Source organism: Pteropus alecto, unplaced genomic scaffold (genome assembly GCF_000325575.1).
Source record: "Pteropus alecto unplaced genomic scaffold, ASM32557v1 scaffold63, whole genome shotgun sequence".
In the NCBI taxonomy this organism is placed as follows: Eukaryota; Metazoa; Chordata; class Mammalia; order Chiroptera; family Pteropodidae; genus Pteropus; species Pteropus alecto.
Genome location: NW_006434897.1, coordinates 8,333,837 through 8,351,536, shown reverse-complemented (window position 1 = coordinate 8,351,536; position 17,700 = coordinate 8,333,837). Strand labels below are relative to the sequence as shown.

At 31.6% G+C, this 17,700-nt stretch overlaps 1 protein-coding gene across 6 annotated transcripts in view; it reads right to left on the bottom strand.

Moving 5' to 3' along the window:
• Positions 1-17,700, bottom strand: part of RAP1GDS1 (Rap1 GTPase-GDP dissociation stimulator 1) — a 133,831-nt gene that overhangs the window by 63,165 nt on the left and 52,966 nt on the right. For 5 of the 6 annotated variants that reach the window (XM_015588462.2, XM_015588461.2, XM_015588463.2 and 2 more), the window contains exons 3-4: positions 11,594-11,716; positions 6,418-6,543 (exon numbers count right to left, since the gene is read on the bottom strand). In XM_015588462.2, coding sequence (XP_015443948.1) covers positions 6,418-6,543; positions 11,594-11,716 — 249 coding nt within the window. Of the gene's footprint in view, positions 1-6,417; positions 6,544-11,535; positions 11,717-17,700 lie in introns of those variants that run through there. The other variant, XM_006910750.3, reaches the window with a different exon arrangement.

Here is a 17,700-nt window from a genome sequence, read left to right as displayed (position 1 = left end):
ATTCCCTCTCCCTAAATTTTATTTTGGGGTTATTTTTTTTTTCCTCTGAAAGTCAAATTTAGAAGGAGAAAAATATAGAGGCAATTTGGTCCCCCACTTTAATTGCACCAATCCAGTCAGAAAACAATTACTGTTGTGGGTTATACTTTTAAAATTTTATATGTATGTTATATGTATATAATCATATATTTTTAATATCTATGTTTGTCCCCTCCACTCCTTTAAGTAGGGCTGAAAGAAACAAGGCCATTTCTCCACAGAAGAAATGTATGCTTCTTGGATATGCAGTTCTTTAAAAAATTTTATTTCGAAATAGAGAAATTGAAAAAAAAAAAAAAATCCCATGTACCCTCCATCCAGCTTGCTCCAATAGTAACATTTACATAACTCTATTACAATATCCAAACCAGGAAACTGACACTGATACGATCCTCAGACCTTACTCATATTTCATCAGTTTTTATGCACTTGTGTATATCTCTGTGTATATATGGTTCTAAGCAATTTTATCACAGTATAGATTAATGTAATCACCATTGATAAGTGGTATTCTAAAATATTCACTTTCATGCAAATCAAAGATAAGCATTTTTTCAGTCTCAGAAAACAGAACTTGAATATATTATATAATACAAAAATTGAGCAGGTATAATGAATGCAAAGTAGAACTGTATTTTGATTTAAAATAGACTAGGAAATACATTCAAAACCTCAAGTTTTTAAGTTGTATGCTTGAAGCAAGTTCAACTTCCAAAAAACAACACATTTGAGCTATATTACCCTTCGCTAAATACCTTCACTAAAGTACTCAGGATTATTTCTTGGATTCTATTGAAGATTAGTACAAGAAACAATCATATGGAATCTATTTGGGCAATTTTTACAGAACCATTATTGAAGATGTTGTCTCTAATGTCAGTCTTTGTATATTTTCTGCATATTTTAAGAGAGATGTGTACAGAATCATCTAAGGAGCTAATGATATCTTGATGATAAATTTCTTTTAGCATTTGTCAATTATTTTTTGTTTGATTTAAGAACTAGAATATGTCTCTTTAGCATAAAGTAAAAATGACCTAGCATATCAAGTTTTTTTTATTTGTTTTGTTTTGTTTTGACCTTGGCTGCCCAGAAGCACAAATTAAATTAGTGCTCATTACAATAACTATATTATCCCTGATTCTTACTTACTAGATTTATCTTTGCCTCTTCTTATATGGCTTCTGGCCGTAATATAATTATTTTAAATATCTTATTTATATTAGTGTATGTAGTAAATTATGTCACAGCATACTTTTTAGAAATAATGTTATGGACTGAATGCTTGTGTCCTTCCAAATTCATATGTTGATATCCTAACTCATGCTGTGATGGTTCTGCGAGGTAATTAGGTCATGCAGGTAGAACCCTCATGAATGGGATTAGTGTCTTTATCATAAGCCATAAGAAGAGACAGGAGAGAAGCTTGCTGCTTCTTTCTTTTCTCTCTCTGCCCTGTGAGGATACACTGAAAAGAAGGCCATGGGCAACTTGGAAGAGTGCCCTCATGGAGCACTGTAATCTACTGGTGCCTTGATCTTGGTTGGGTTTCCCAGCCTTCAGAACTGTGAGAAATAAATGGTGGTTTGAACTACCTAATCTATTGTATTTTGTTACAGCAGTCTGAACTAAGACAAATGATCATATACAAATGCTATATATTTCCCTTTGCATAGCAGTTCATAATTTATATTACACAATTATATCATAAGCCATTTTAATCCACACTACAATTTCACTTTACCAATAAGAAAACTAAAATTCAGAAAGATTAAATGATAATTTAGTAAATAGTACAAGTGGAAATTCTATCAATCTGTAATATTTCCAGAGGACATATTAAAATTTCACTATATTAATTTAAAAACAAACTATATTTCTTTAATAAGCAATGCACCAATTTGCTTAATTTCTAAAAAGATGGCTCCCATTACTACTCCCATCATCCATGTATTTTTAATCTGATCAAAAATCACATATTTAGTGTATACTCTGTAACTGTCCACAAGTTGTATTCTTTTATGCATTTTATTTTCTTCACCATATTAAAAGTTCGTTAATGGTATGAACTTTTTTTTAGAGCTTATGACAGCGTTACAAAATGACATCTACTTCCAACAATGTATGCAGAACATCTTTACAATTGACTATTTTCATGTGATAATACCATAATTACTGTCTCTAAAAGTAACAGTTTCATGTAGCTTGTTCTTATATACATGATGTACTTTTATAATAAACCATTCATAAAATACAACAGATTGACTGATGAGAGTTAAAGAATCTTATTTTTATACTTATTGGTTGATAATTCTAAAACTGTATACTGAAAAAAGGTAGAGTAAATATACAGACCTGCCAAACCTTTTAAAAATATAGTTAATCAAATGCTTAACCTAATTTATATCACTGAAATAAACATTTATTTTAAATGCCAGAAATAAATAGTTCCCTGTTGACTATAACTGCTGTACTTTTATTACTTAAGCAATTTCAAAGCATGTGTGCATTATATTAATACATATTTAACATTACAAATTAGAGAATTATTGCTAATTCTTTTTCAGCATTTGCAGTAGAACAATGAATTCCCTCTTCATCCATTACATAAAAATAGTGCAGCATAGTTAGAATCACTAACATGCAAATAGGTCCACGCATGGATTTGGGTATCCTTTCCATTTACACTTGAAGTCAATGAAATAAGTATCAATATTTATTTCACTTTATAAACACTAGCAAGCCTGATTATTATCTCATTTTGAATATTTATTCATCAGTGAGCAAGAATCCAATTTTCTTTATAGCACATAAGATAGTATATCATATAAGCTTCTTAAATATGCATCTTTCCAATAACAAGACAATTATATGGGAATGAGCATTAATTTTATTTCTACAAAGGGGCATATTTATTTAAATTTAACAAGTATTAATCTCAATTGTATATTATTCATTCTCTAGTGTATAAAAAGGCACACATGTTTAATTTTATGTAATCATTTTCTTCTAACCTCTACTATATAACATTTAATCAGTATATTCAATATCAGTCATTTCCTAACCTCAAGCAGTAACATCTGCAAACAGAAAAACGCTCAGTCTATCATCGATTTATCTCTATGAATTATAAATAATGGGTGGGAATTTAAATGTATCAGCAATTTAAAATGTTTACAGCTATATAAATAAAACTAATTACTCAAAGAAAGGAATTCCAGAAAGATACTATATAAGGATATGGTATTCATTTCTGAAATTTAATATTACTTCTCTTTATTTAAAATCATATTCTCTAGCATATCCCCTCACAGCTTTGCTTATTTCTTGCCAAACTGAAATATAATTTTTTTCTCTTCTTTGATCTAAAATATGTCAAATTTCTAATAAAAAGAGTTATTTTGGTAAAGTTACACAGCAAAAGAGTTTTAAAATGTTGCTTATATCAGAAGTCTGTTGGATACCTCTAAAGAAAAATCTATAACTGAAGTGCCTTGAAGGCTCTCTGGAAGAACAGAAAAAAGACTAGGCATTTTAAATAAAAAATGTTCCCACTCAGTGATTTTTTTCATCTCCATATGCAAGAGGGAGACTGGGATTTAAGAAGTTAATCAGCAACAAAGCCTCGCTCCGTCCCACTTAGCAGTTACATCACATCAGTCTGTTACCTGATGTTGGCTTATATAAGAGAGTTCTCTTCCATTAGAAAGAGTTTCTAAAATGGGCACTATCAAAGCTGGCAAAACTAAAATCTGACCTACTTTTTTCCAAAAGATTTCAATGGATTTAACTGAAGTATGCTAGGAAATACTTTACTTTTTAAGTGTCAATACAAATCTGTAAAATATGCACACATTTCTTAATTTTATCCCTAGTAGTGAAGTCCTTATGGTGCTTTCTGTATACACTGACTTTACTACCTATTGTAAGCCTAGTATCATTCTGAATAAAGCCACACTAAAAAGTTATTCATTTATAAAATATAAGTAAACTGCTTATTCCGGCAGTTAAGTTTAATAGAACACAACTGTGAATTTTAAAACATGTTATTTGTAAGAAAAATATTTCTGGTATTTATAAGGCTGCCACATATAGTTTTCTATTATTCTTTTAAGAATGAAGCATTACATTCTCCAGGACGGAGGTTAATTAATTAAAATAGAAGCCATTCGATACTTTTTGAAAAGAAAAATTTCTGCGTTCTTTCAATTCTCAATTGTCGTAAAATATGAGAGATGCATTTCAAGTAAATTCACAAATCAACTACATATCATCACATTTATAGACTTTTATATTATTCTTGTAATTCAAAAATAGGTGCTGTACTTTTCCTACAATTATTCCGGAGAAATCTCTAAGAAGTTCACAGAGATTTAATGTCAAATAAAAGGGTAAGAAGGCATACAGTCTAATGGAAATTATATGCATAAAACAGCAGGACACAATGAATACATTTCATTACATGATTTACAGTAATAAATCACTTCTTATATTCATTCATTTTTAAGACTACTAACTTCATTTTCTTCAAACAGGTTTAAATGTATAAAAAATAGCCTGTATTCACTATGCTTACTTTTACACTTAATTATAATTTCCACTGAATTAAATAAGACAGAAGTGGTTATAAATATTTATAAATAAATGAAAAAATTAACTTCATAGCTTAAAGCATGTCCACAGATTTTATACTGTATACCTCCTAAGAACAAACAGATATGATAAACACTATAATAATGGACTACAGCATCATCAAAATAATAATCATATTAACTAGACATTTATTACCCTAACTTCAAAGTTCTTTAGGGTATACAGGAAATAAAGTTACTCTGTGCCCATAAAAACCACAGTAATGTGAAACAATAGATTATTATAGGTGTTTCTTCTGTTTTATCAACATTATGTGAAACTCCAGGATGAAAGTACAAAAAACAGATAACATTTCCTATGTTCAAGCAATGTGTAATTCCAGGATAACTAAACTGAATAAGGATTAAAGAATACTTTTGATAGTCTTAAATTCTAATAGTAAACACAGATGGAGGATAGGAATAAAAATAGTAATGATCAATGCTCTTCAAGTTCATGTCATCAATCTTTGATTATTACTCTAAAGAGATCTTTATAATATATATTATTGAAATCCATATGTATATAAAATATACATTAAATGTTTCATTTTTGAAAGCTAACATTATAAGCTATGGCGTTTCATAAAAATCCTAAATATGAAAGTTATTACCCTAGGATAAAAACAGCTGGAATGAAGAAACAGGTAAACTTATAAGTAGTAATGGGACTGAACACTGTAAGTTAAAATTCATATTAAGACATCGATGTCCTTCGACATAATATTTAATGTTCCAGAAAAAGGAAGGAAAGGAGAATAAAAGAGAGTAGCCTTACCACTACTCCTACAGAAAAGTTAAAACTGAGAGGTATATTTTCAATCTTTTTTTCCTATCTTTTTCTTTTATATAAATGAATACGTTTATGATTTTCTTTACTATTTGGCTTACATGCACAAATCACATTGGAAGCACTATTATAAAAGGTGTTTTCTAACAAAACATAATTCATTCAAAAGGTGAATTATAAACTCATTGGGGAAAATAAGCAATATAAGTTATCCTAGTTATATAAACAGAATTAAATTCCTAGGAGACTCTAAAGGTAAAATTTAAAATATGTGGTTTGGTTTCAGAAAATAGAAATTTAGGAAAAATCTTGATTTTAATTAAGCCTAATTAAATTGAATATACTCAAGATTTTTTTGTATTTTGTTTACAAATATGTGGGAAAGTAGAAAACGTACAATTTTTGCAATATAACCACACCTGAGTTCTTGCTTTTTCTCCGCCTGGTAGGACAGTATATATTAGAAAGTGGTGAGGATGACAACGACATTATGACAAATAGGAATGGAGTCAATGCAGATGCAGTAGGCCAATCTAACTTTTGAGAAGATAATGGTTTTTATGAATAGTTTTATTGAATTGCAAGTAATTAAAAATGTATTTGGACAGACTCAGAAACTTTGAAAAGCTATGTCCTCATTCAGAGATAGTATTTTAATAAAACCTAATGAAAAGAGATATATATTTTTAAATTAAAAGCCCCGATTTCTTAGAAATTGACTTACTTTCCTCTGAAAATATAATTTACGATAGCAAAGGAAAAAAATTCATTTCCTGTAACTTCTTAGTTCAGAATACTATGGCCCAAATTTCTATCAGTTCTGTTAAAGCAGAGCTAAGCCATGGCCTATGTTAATGTCTTAGCCTAGAAAAAACTGGTAACGCTAAAGGTGGAATTAGTCTGAAAACGATAATTAACAAAAGTTTCTAAGAGTACTATTGATATTTCAACACTTACGGCTATCGTAACATATGTTTCCTAGAGCCCTGCCCGTTTGAAGCAGCACTTCCTGGTCTTTGCTATTTAGCAGCTGCACCAGTGGTGAAATCAATCCAGCATCCACACATGGAGTTCGCATAAATTCTGAAAATAAGAGATACATTTAATTAAAAATCTAAAGATTCACAATTTACATAAATCATATCCCTTAATAAAATAAATATCTACTATGAGAATGCTTAAGGTGGCTAACTATTTGAAGAGTACGTTTTTGTTCAAAAATTCTATTACAACCCTACTTATTAGATACTTCATGAAATAATTACACAAAACTTGAGAGGGGTCATATTTTCCTTTCCTGATATTCTCTGCTATAAGCCAAAAGGATTTTAATTAACTTTCATTATACCTAATTTATCACTATCTTCTTATAATAACTGGATGTGCTTAGGAAGCAGCATGTGATGATGGAAGCATTTGTAATGGTCTTTCCATGAGCCTGATAATTAAAGTATAGCAGGTCTTCGAGCAACATTGTTTCATTCAATGTTGTTTTGTTATAATGTTGATGAGATGTAGTAGGAACTTAACTCTGTTGGTTTATATCGAATTAGCCTATAGTAAAATTGGTTTTGTTATATTTATCAGAAATAAGTTTATAATTAGCATCTTTTCTTTTTTGTGAAGGAAACACTAAGGAGACAGAAAGAGGGACAGTGACCTTTTTGCTTTCATTGCCCAACAAAATCAGTATGAGTCCCTGTATGGAAATTGGGATCACCTCCTAAACCTAAACATCTGTCTGTCTTTATCTATCTATCTATCTATCTATCTATCTATCTATCTATCTATCTATCCATCTATCTATCTATCTACCTACCTACCTATCAACTATCTATCTATCTATCTATCTATCTATCTATCTATCTATCTATCTATCTATCTACCTACCTTCCTACCTACCTACCTACCTATCTACCTACCTATCTACCTAAAATATACTGGCGAGGCCACAGAATGACTGTGACCGTCGTCTTTGTTCAAAGGGGTTCTCACTACATACATCTCTAGTCCATACCACATGAGCCTGTTACCTGCTCACAGGTGACTGGACTCTGACTCACAGCCAGCCTATCAAATGGTCTAGTTTGAAAGGTCCACTAAACAGGGCAGTGGTGATGAACTTAAAGAACTCATATCTTCTCTCTTGACAATTTAAACTCCAGACAGAGAACTGAAAAGTTCTTAGGAGGTGGAGGAAAGGACTGTGAGAGGGAGCCTGAAACAAAGATACATACAGAATGACAGTGATTAGAAATCAAAGTTGGTGGAGGCCATTAAGCAATAGAAGGCAAAACCATTAATTATTTATATACGTATATGTCTGTCTATACGAGATAGAATTCATGTCTTTGTATAATGCTATAGTGTGTGGACTTCAATCATAATATTCAATAATGGCTTGTTGACTGATTTGGATATTTCCATTTCTTTCTAAATCCAGTATTAATTTCTTTCTTGCTTACTTTTCCTTTCCCAAACCTACTTAAATTACATATGCATTTAACATGATCACAAAGTACAAGCTATAACGAAAACCACAAAAAATATTTTCTTTTAATTATGCCAAGATTTATAAAACCTGCTTTTTACGTATTTACTTATCAAATATTTTAAAAACCTGATATATAAGTACTTTTCCCATTTTTAGCTACCTGAAAGGATGAAATCTATTTCATTAGAAGTCTTTTTAAACTCTATACGCCAAATAAAAACACTGAGTGCTAGAGTCTAATGTTTATTAGACTAAATAGTAATGTATACTCAAAATGTTGAATTTTCTCTAATAACCTCCCTATAATTAACTCTTGGGTTTTTTTATTTTTCTTTAGAAGAACAAGGAAAACTATGAGGCATACATATAAAAGAATGAGTGACTTGACATTTTTCATTCATACTTTGTACTGCCTTTTTGAAAAGAATACTGATAACTATAACTAATTCTAACAAAATCACTGAGGTTAAACTTCCAACATTGAAGGTATACTTTAAGCTACCTAACAACACAGAGCATTTTTTTTTCACATATTGATTTTACCCAATGACTTTTCCAGAGCATACATATGTATCATACTAAAATAAACATATACTTGCTATGGAGTAGAGGGAAAAATAAAAATAAATTTATAAGTCAAAACAGGAGACTTCCATGTTTCTGGTAGTGCCCTCCCTAGTCCATCCTAGGTGTATACTTTTATTCTTTTGTTATTCTTTTCCACTTGTGGAAAAGACTGATAAACACTTTTGCAATCTGATATAAGTATAGGTGGGGGAGGGACGAAAGCATAATGTTGATCCAACTTTCTGATTCCGTATTACCTTAGACAGAGATTTCCTTCTCAAGCCTTATAGGCAGGTATGAGAGCCAACTGAAGGACTTGTTAAAACAGATGGCTGGGCTCCACTCCTAGAGTTCCTGACTCAGTAGGTCTGAGTGAGAAGGTCCAAGGATGTACATCTAACAAGTTCCAAGTGATTCTGACACTGCTAGTCCAAAGCAGGGAACCAGTGTTTGGAGGAATAGATATAGAGTGGCTCAACTTTGTTTGCTTTTAAGCATTTTCAACTAGGTATTTGCCTAATCTTTCAGGTCATATGTTGCTATCCCTGCACTCAGACCACTGACACACTGTCCACTGCTATCATAACATCTCATTTACTGAAAAGAAGTGAAAAAAGAGTAAACAAGGTAAAGCATAAATTCCAACTATTATCACTTAAGTGTTTGAATCCCACCTTTACCACATACTGTTGTATGAGGATAGTGCTTAACCTCTCTGTTTTCTCATGTATATAAAAATAACCCTCCCTCATATAGGATTGTTATGAGAATTTGAAATAATGCACATAATGCCTGGCACAATGTAAACACTTAACAGCACCTAGTTTTAGGAACTAATCATTATTATTATTATTCGATACCTCGAGAGTATAATTCTGAAAAAAAGAAATTAAGGATACTTTTCATCTAGCTTTCTTTTTCTTGTCTCAAATCAGTCAAAAACTATTATATTAGGGAATACTTTATTTAAATACTTTATTTAAAAATCAGTCTAAAACTATTATATTGGAGTATACTTTATTTAAAAAGCTTTTATTGTGATTTATGGTCACAGCTATGCTCCCCCATTAAACTTGACCATGAAAATTCTTACTATGCTGTGTGTTTATACTGCTTTTTGTGGTATGTGATTAATCCAAATCTAAGAAGTACATTCTAATATTTTTCCTTTGTAGTTATATAAAGTGCATAGCAGAGTGAAGATGAACAAATCAATTTCCAACCTCTTTTTTTCCCTCTGGTTCATACAATCTTTTTTCACTGTTAAGTTTCTAACAAGAAGAAATACAAGTCCCGTTAATATGCCCTATTGGGTCTTGTTGCATTTCTGAAGATATGTATTTGTTTTAAAAAGACTCTAATCCACTTTCTCAGCCAGTCACTTAAAAAAACAATGTGGTGATTAAGCAGTAAATAACCATTTAAATGTATCCCATTTATTTTAACCAGTAGAGGTTAGTTACATGCCCTTTAAAAGCCTGATTAAAAGCATAAATGCTAAAAATTCTGTTATATTTTAGAACATAACTGTCACCTACTAGAGTATTACTAGAAATTACCTCTAGCAGCAAAGTTATCATGAAACTGTGACAAAGTATTATGAGGATTGCTACTATTAAGATCATAAAATGGCAACCCATTTCACAACAATATACTATACAAAATTTCTGAATCTATGCTATAGTGGGTATGTGCTCATTTTTAAGAAAAAAAAAGGTTTTTAAGATAAAAATTGATTTCTATAAATCTATAATGTTATTCTTATGAGATTAAAAATAAACTAATTAGTCTTAAAAATCAAGTTGATCAGACAGTGGTTGATTTAGGTTAACAAGCCATGTCTGGAGGTTCCATTTTCAAACCTCATCTGCTTCAGGAGTTCTTTGTTGTTCTAAGGTAATCACTATCTATTCAGAGCAGTCCAAATCTGCTTGAAGTAAACTAAACACTCCAAGACATCTGAATATTTATGACCAGCTTGAATCCAAAGCACAGCACAGTGAATGATATAATTACAATAGCTTAGTCGTGACATACAAATGGTAACCAGTTTTCAGTTAACAACCAAATAAATGATTTACCAATACAGAAAACCTCATTTAAACCTGAAGGACATTTTGAGAACCTCTAAACAAAATGAAATTATTTTACGGCAATTTTCTTTTTGGTAACACACATATGAATAAGTTGTTTTACTGGGCCTAAAACAACATATACTAGTATTTTACAATGCCACCTGCCATAGTGATTACACAAATGAGGCTAGAATTTTAAAATTTCTTCTCGTTAAAGTATGATATATGCAGCTTACTAAAATAAAAGGCCTAAAAATAATATCAAATAAACTGATGCACACTAAAAGTATTACATTTAGTATTACCTTCGCTTATGTTTAAAAACTGCTTTAAGTCAGAGATTCTCAAACTGACCAAATTAAAATCATGTGCAAATATTTCTGCTACAATAGAATTCTTCTAAAGACTCATTAGATATAAACTATATGTCATGTGGTGGATTAGCTATTATATAATTTAAGATTTGCTGTCGTCATTGTTTTCTCGGAGTATTCTCACACAGAAACTTAAAAACTGTTTCCCATGAAGGTGAATGCAGAAAACAGAACATATATTCCAACTGCTCTGCTGCCGTCAAGTGCCAACGTCAGTAGGATAGGCCAGACTGAAAATAAATGGTTTACCTGGGTAAAACACAAACTGATAGATACACTGAAAAAGGAATGCTCTCCTATGATAATAAATATGAGTGACTCAATGCCAAGCTCAAGAATTCTATAAGCAAAGTAATAAATGATACAGGTGCAGAAATGACTAATCGTGCTTTCTTTTAATTCTTCTCTGAAGAAATGAAATAGCAAATGGGAAATGTATGAATAGAATGACTATAACTATAGTCATTTTAAACAGTTACATGAAAAATGTCAAAGAAAAGAGAAAAACAAATTTAAAAACGTCTAATCTACAAACTTAAAACATAAATTAATAAAACATACTGACAAGTAAGGTGTAAAACTGAAGATGTTCCCAGCAGAAAAGTTCTTGAGGAAAACCTCACCATTTTTGGCTACTTCTGCTATGATGTTAGCTACTTTGGCTGTGCATGAAGACTGTGGAATCAAAAGACCTGCAAACAGTTGAAGTATTCCACTTTCTTGGATTTTTTCACTTGTTTCCATATCTGAAAGAGATACATAAAAAGAACTTCAATGAAAATCTTCAAGACTAAAGCTGACAACTTCATATTCAATACATTATCAAGAATTTTCACCATCCATAATAGAAATTTTTTCAGTATACATTCAAATGTATGTATTCATATAAAATTATCTTCAGTTCCACAAGCTGCTTTTGTGTTTTTATCTGCACACACACAAAAAAAACTTTTTGATGCAATCTTTTGTCTATCTACAGTCAGATTATAAAGGAATCCTTTCTGAACATACCATTTGTACACATACTTATTTTTCAGTGTTAGTACCAACTTTGTCTATTCAAAGAATGTTTTTTCTACTTCCCTTCTGAATTCTATAACGGTATATTAGTTTATATATATATTTTTTTTATATATATATAAACTATGATTTCCTATATGCTATCATAATTTAAAAAAATAAATGGCAATTAAATGAGCAAAAAACTCATCTCATATCATTTTATATGGAGCGACAGGGGAAATTATATAGCTCCATATGATTCCTATGTTTTTATACAACTCTTCAAACCATTACCAATGAAAAAGTGAAATAGTAACAGCAAATAAGTCCATGGTATTCAAAGTCTATTTGGTGATGCGGAAATTCAAAAAGCCTTGCTTCTTTCCTTTCTTTCTTTGTTAAAATACAAATAAAGAAACCTTCAATGAAACCAAGCCACTTCATGTATTTGTTATTAAAAGCATGACCTATTAAAATAAAAGATAACAGGGAAATCTGGAATGATGATGCAAATAAAGAAAAGCTCAAGGAAATAAAACTTAAAATTACTATTTGATTCTGAACAATAAAGAGGAATGGCATGTGTTTAAAGACAGTTATACAGCTCATTAAAACATTTTATTTAAATTGTTTCTGAGTAGCTAGCTCCTCTATATGCTTTATATCTTTTAGATATACATATAAATGAGAGAGAACTCTAAAGATTTCTTGTTAAGTAAATAGCAGCTGATGTGGTCAATAGAGTAGGAAAGTCATTTTTAATAGAAAAATTTGAGAAAGTCTATAAAAGACAAATAATGTATTTCTTTATAGTAAGTGCTCACTAGTGCACTGTTTTTCAAACTGTGAGTCTCAATCCATTAGGAACTCTGATATGGATTTGGTGAACAAGGAGCAGCAATTTCTTGAAAAGAGAAGTAGAATTAACAACACCTGCAACAACAACAAAAGAATAAAAAAATTGTACCCATAGATAAAACACTGTTAGTGAAACTATGTTTGAATTATCTGTATGCAAATGCATATGTAACTACATGGGTATGCCTGCTGTATGTAAAATTTATTTCTAATCATAGGTTCTGGTGAAAAAAAAAAATTAAAAACCATTGTGCTGTGCACTGCTTGACTACCCAGGATTCTGGGTTAAAGAACCGTAAACACTTTTAGCAACATCAGAAGCTAGAGCTGTCAAATGGTTGAAGGTATGAAAAATTATACTTCCACGGCTTTATTATCTTAAAAAAAAAGTCATTTGCAATTAGTTCATATGGACTAAAATAAAAAGTTTCTTTTGAAGATACTTTAAAACAACCTTATGTGTTAAGTGAAGAAACAGAAGCCCAGAAAGAGGAACTAAACTTGCCTGAAGTCACCAATCATACTAATCACAGACCATAAACAGCAACTTCAGATTCTACTAACCTACCAAATCAACATGTGTCACCTGGCAATGACGGGTGTAATTTTTTAGAATAGAAAACTTACATAAGCATCAATAGATGAAACCTATCTTTTTGTATGCTCTCACTTACTGATTTCTCACAATTCAGATTATTACAAATGTAATGTACACATGATGGGACATAAGCACAGCAGCTGTCTTTTCAGCAAGCCCATTTCTAAAAAATAATGTGGCTTTTTCATTTTATTTCGTTTTATGGACTAAAAAATGTTTTTAAGGTAACACCTGAAAATCTGATGGCAAATTTCTATTAATTAATTTGTTTTTTAAGCAAGAACCCAAAAAGAACATAACCCAATCTGCCATTATTAAAATCCTTCCTTTTCTGACCACTGCTACCAGAAGATGTACAACCATAGAACACTGGGGCAGACTGCCCCAGGGGTCTTGTCCCACCATCTGTTGGTGCTAGGATGAGAGCAAGAGTATGGCATAAGGCATGAATCATGATTAGATGTGAAGCTGAGGCATTTGTGTGTGTGGAGGCGAGCAGTTAACTGCAAATCACCCATGCATGTCTCATTTTAACTGAAAGAATGGCTTAACATCATTACAAAACTCTTGTATTCTGATGAGACTTTCCAGACTGCAATCCAAGAAATTGGGAGAATAGCTATACTAAGATGAACCAGGAAACTGGAAATACCATTTTTTAATGCTTCTGTCAGAAATAAAAAGGAATAAATATAATCTGGTTTCTCATATAAATCTGATTTATAATTTAGAAAAATTTAACAGGAATTCTATTTACCTGCTAGCATGTGAATTTCTATACAGGTTTAGAATTTAAATTAAACAGGTGGGAATTACCTTCTTTCTTGTGGCATAAAAACATAACCAAATATTGCTTATCACTAAAACATAATTATCCAATAAATAATTACAAAGTTTCAGCCTCATTTCATATATACTTTCTGCACTGGCATTATACTGTATCTCGAATGCATGATTTATCTGTGAAACTAAAAGATGTTCTCAGATTATCTGTGAGCACCCTTGAAATGATTTTAAAAGAGCATTAAGAAGTAGTTAGTGTTTGCAGGTCTATTTGTAAAAAAAAAAAAAAAAAAAAATCATGCACTGTGCTAAGAAAGCCTAAAAAAAAAATAGGCTTTTCATTACCTTTAGCCAGACTACGACTGACATTTTAACTGCACTCCTTTTAAATGTGTGCAGGAATCAATTCAATATTTTTCTCCCCATTCACATTTAGGTGAAGTCATAAAAATGTTTGAGTATGCCTACAAATTATAGGCGGCTGGCAGTCCTTGAATTTTGAAGGACCTATATATGATGGGCAATTGCTCCTCTAAAATAATATCTGTAGGAGCTACTGCAGGAGTCATATCCATCACAGTAGCCCTTGCAGTGTTGCAAGCACTCATTCTGTCCCTGCAGTCCTGTGTCCACATTCTTCCTGACTTCCTGATGGCAATAGGCAGCTTAGTTATGAAACTGCCAGTGATAGAGAGAAAAAGAAAACTGGCCAACTGGGTCAGAGAAACTTGAAAGAAGGGCAAATCAAGAAGCTAGGCTACAATGCCATATGGGGAGAAGTCAGAACTTCTTAAGGCCAACAACCTGGGAGAAGGGAGGGATAGGCAGAGTGGAAAGGAACTCAAGAATTAAGATATGGCTTGAGAAAGGCTAAAGTTCCCAACAAAGCTACCAAATAAATACATTAAAATAAATGGCTTTAAATACCAAGAAGGGTATTGTCATCTAGAAGCTACCAAATAAATACATTAAAATAAATGGCTTTTAAATACCAAGAAGGGTATTGTCATCTACTACAATAAGCTGAATTGATGACGTTATGTTAGCATACAGGCTTCATGAGGATAAATTAATTAAAGCCATTTGATAACCAATTTACAGTCAACTCCAAGTTAGAAAAACAAAAATGACTGTTATTACTATAGCAGCTGACATGGTCAATAGAGTAGGAAAGTCATTTTTAATTCTCTTAGATTAAAAAATGTATTTGGTTAGATTGATATTTTTTAAAGTAATAAAAAATATTTGAGTTTTACTTAGTATTATGGGAACAGTAAAGAACTGGTATCTTTATATTACCTGTCCAAAGAATCCTTATGGCAGTCAGTAAAGAGAAGACTCAGATTGGGATTGACTGCAAGAGCCAGAAATATGACTCGAAGGGCTATGTGCAGCCTTGTCTCTGAGGAACTATGTATTTCTCCAGGGGTAAATTTTTAGAACAGGGTGTAACGAGAGATCTGGCGCTGCACCCAGGCAATCTAATCCAAATCCAGAGCTTCATTTACTACCACCCAGACAAGTCTCAAATCCTCTCTCCTTCTACTCAACTGAAAACAAAGCATTTGTACCATAAATACCTCAAATTTAACATTCCCCAAATCAAATTTATACTCTGTTCTTTAAATTCATCCTAGTCTCTATCTCAGTGAAAGGCAGAGAAGCTACCTAAGCTAGAAGCCCTAGAATGATGACAAATTTTTCTCTTTGCGTAAATGCCTTTCTACCACCCACATTTAATCAGAACATAAGTTTCACAGATTCCGTCTCACTAGCATCTTGTGCATCTATCCTTTCCTTTCTACATTTATGTTATTTCAAGTTCTTAGCTCTGCTTTTTATTAAATACAACAGTCTCCCTAACTCCAGCCACACACCCCTCCTACCACGCCTATCTGTCATCTACAAAGATACCAAAATAAACTTCTGGAAATGCAAATTTTATGTCACTCCCCTATTTTAAATCTTTAAATGATCCTCCATAATTTTAAGTTAAACATTCAAGCACATCCATAATACTTCCCCAACCCTATCTCCTGATACTCCTCCACTGACATCCTATACTCTAGACACCTAATTACAAATAATCCAAATTAATCATCTTATTTCATATCTCCTTACTGCATCTTCCCTCTCTGAAATGCCACACAAACCCCTACCACTATAGCTAATTCCTATTCAGAGTCACGGGGTCCTCATTTAAAGGTACCTAATTGATAGCTGACTACCATAAAAACACTATCTTAAATTTATATTGAGAGCATTGAAAATAATTTTCAAAGCATTTTCAAACATATTATCTCTTCATTTTAAAAACAGGTCATGTGAAACAGGTATGATAGGATATGTTTTCTTCATATTACAAATAAAGCCATAAGATTACATTGGAAAAGGAACAAAAATTCAGTTTTTCTGATCCCTAGTCCACTGCGTTTCCTATCATAGCTGTTATTTAGAAGATACGTGGTGATGACAATACCTTGACCAGATCTGCCAAGTTATTATGTGAAAAAATTCTTCATTTGATATATTTTACAGGAGTAAGAACTACAGTGAGGCAACTGAGTAATAAAGGGATGTAGAGTATTTTGAGAGATAAATTGAAGCAGTGATTGATGGGGAGAGAAAGAACTGAGTATAAAATAAAGCAGGTTTAAAATTGATTTAAAACACATAAGAGGACTACGCTGAGTATAAGAACATAAAGTAAGGGCCTGAAAAATGAGAAATTAATGTTTCTAAAAGAAAAATGGAAGTACATAAAGTGGGGAAATGAATAAAATTATATTTCTTTCACTGATGAGACCCTTTTTCCTCCAATAAGGATTTTGAGCAAATAAAAAGAACATGAGATGCGGGGAAAAAAAGGATGTTTGCAGTCATGAAAAGAAAGGGCAGAACAAAGACCCATTTTACACAATGACTCACTATAAGAAATAGGTTTTGCTAAAAGATTAAGTTGTGAGAATCATTTTATAAAATTACAATAAATGATTCTGACAGTCTTGGCAGTGATTTCAATTCCACGGATAATGTGAGCTGTAGGAGTCAGAGAAGTTACATGTTTGGAAAGCATCACTGGCATAAGCAGGGAGATCTGCTAGCTTGACTATTTTCTTTAAAATTACCACTAACTAGGTTATAAAGTAGTTGCTAAAAAATTAAGAGTTACATGGTTAAAAAAAAAAGAAAGAAAAAAAAAAGAAAGATATTTACTGAGAAAATAAACACCAGAAGTGTGTTAATGATTGTGGTAAAAGCAGAGTATATAACTAGAACTGTTCATCTAGAAAAGTTCAAAGTGATTACTGAAAATATGGTCCCTGTAGTAAATGTGGATTTCCTCACTTCATACTAAGAGAATGAGGATATAGTAAAACACAGTGAAAGAACATTTTCAGTAAAAGACCCATCTCTGTCCTACTGTGAAATACCTTGGGGGAAAATATTAAATAAACAAAGCTAAATACATTTGGCATTTGTAGGATT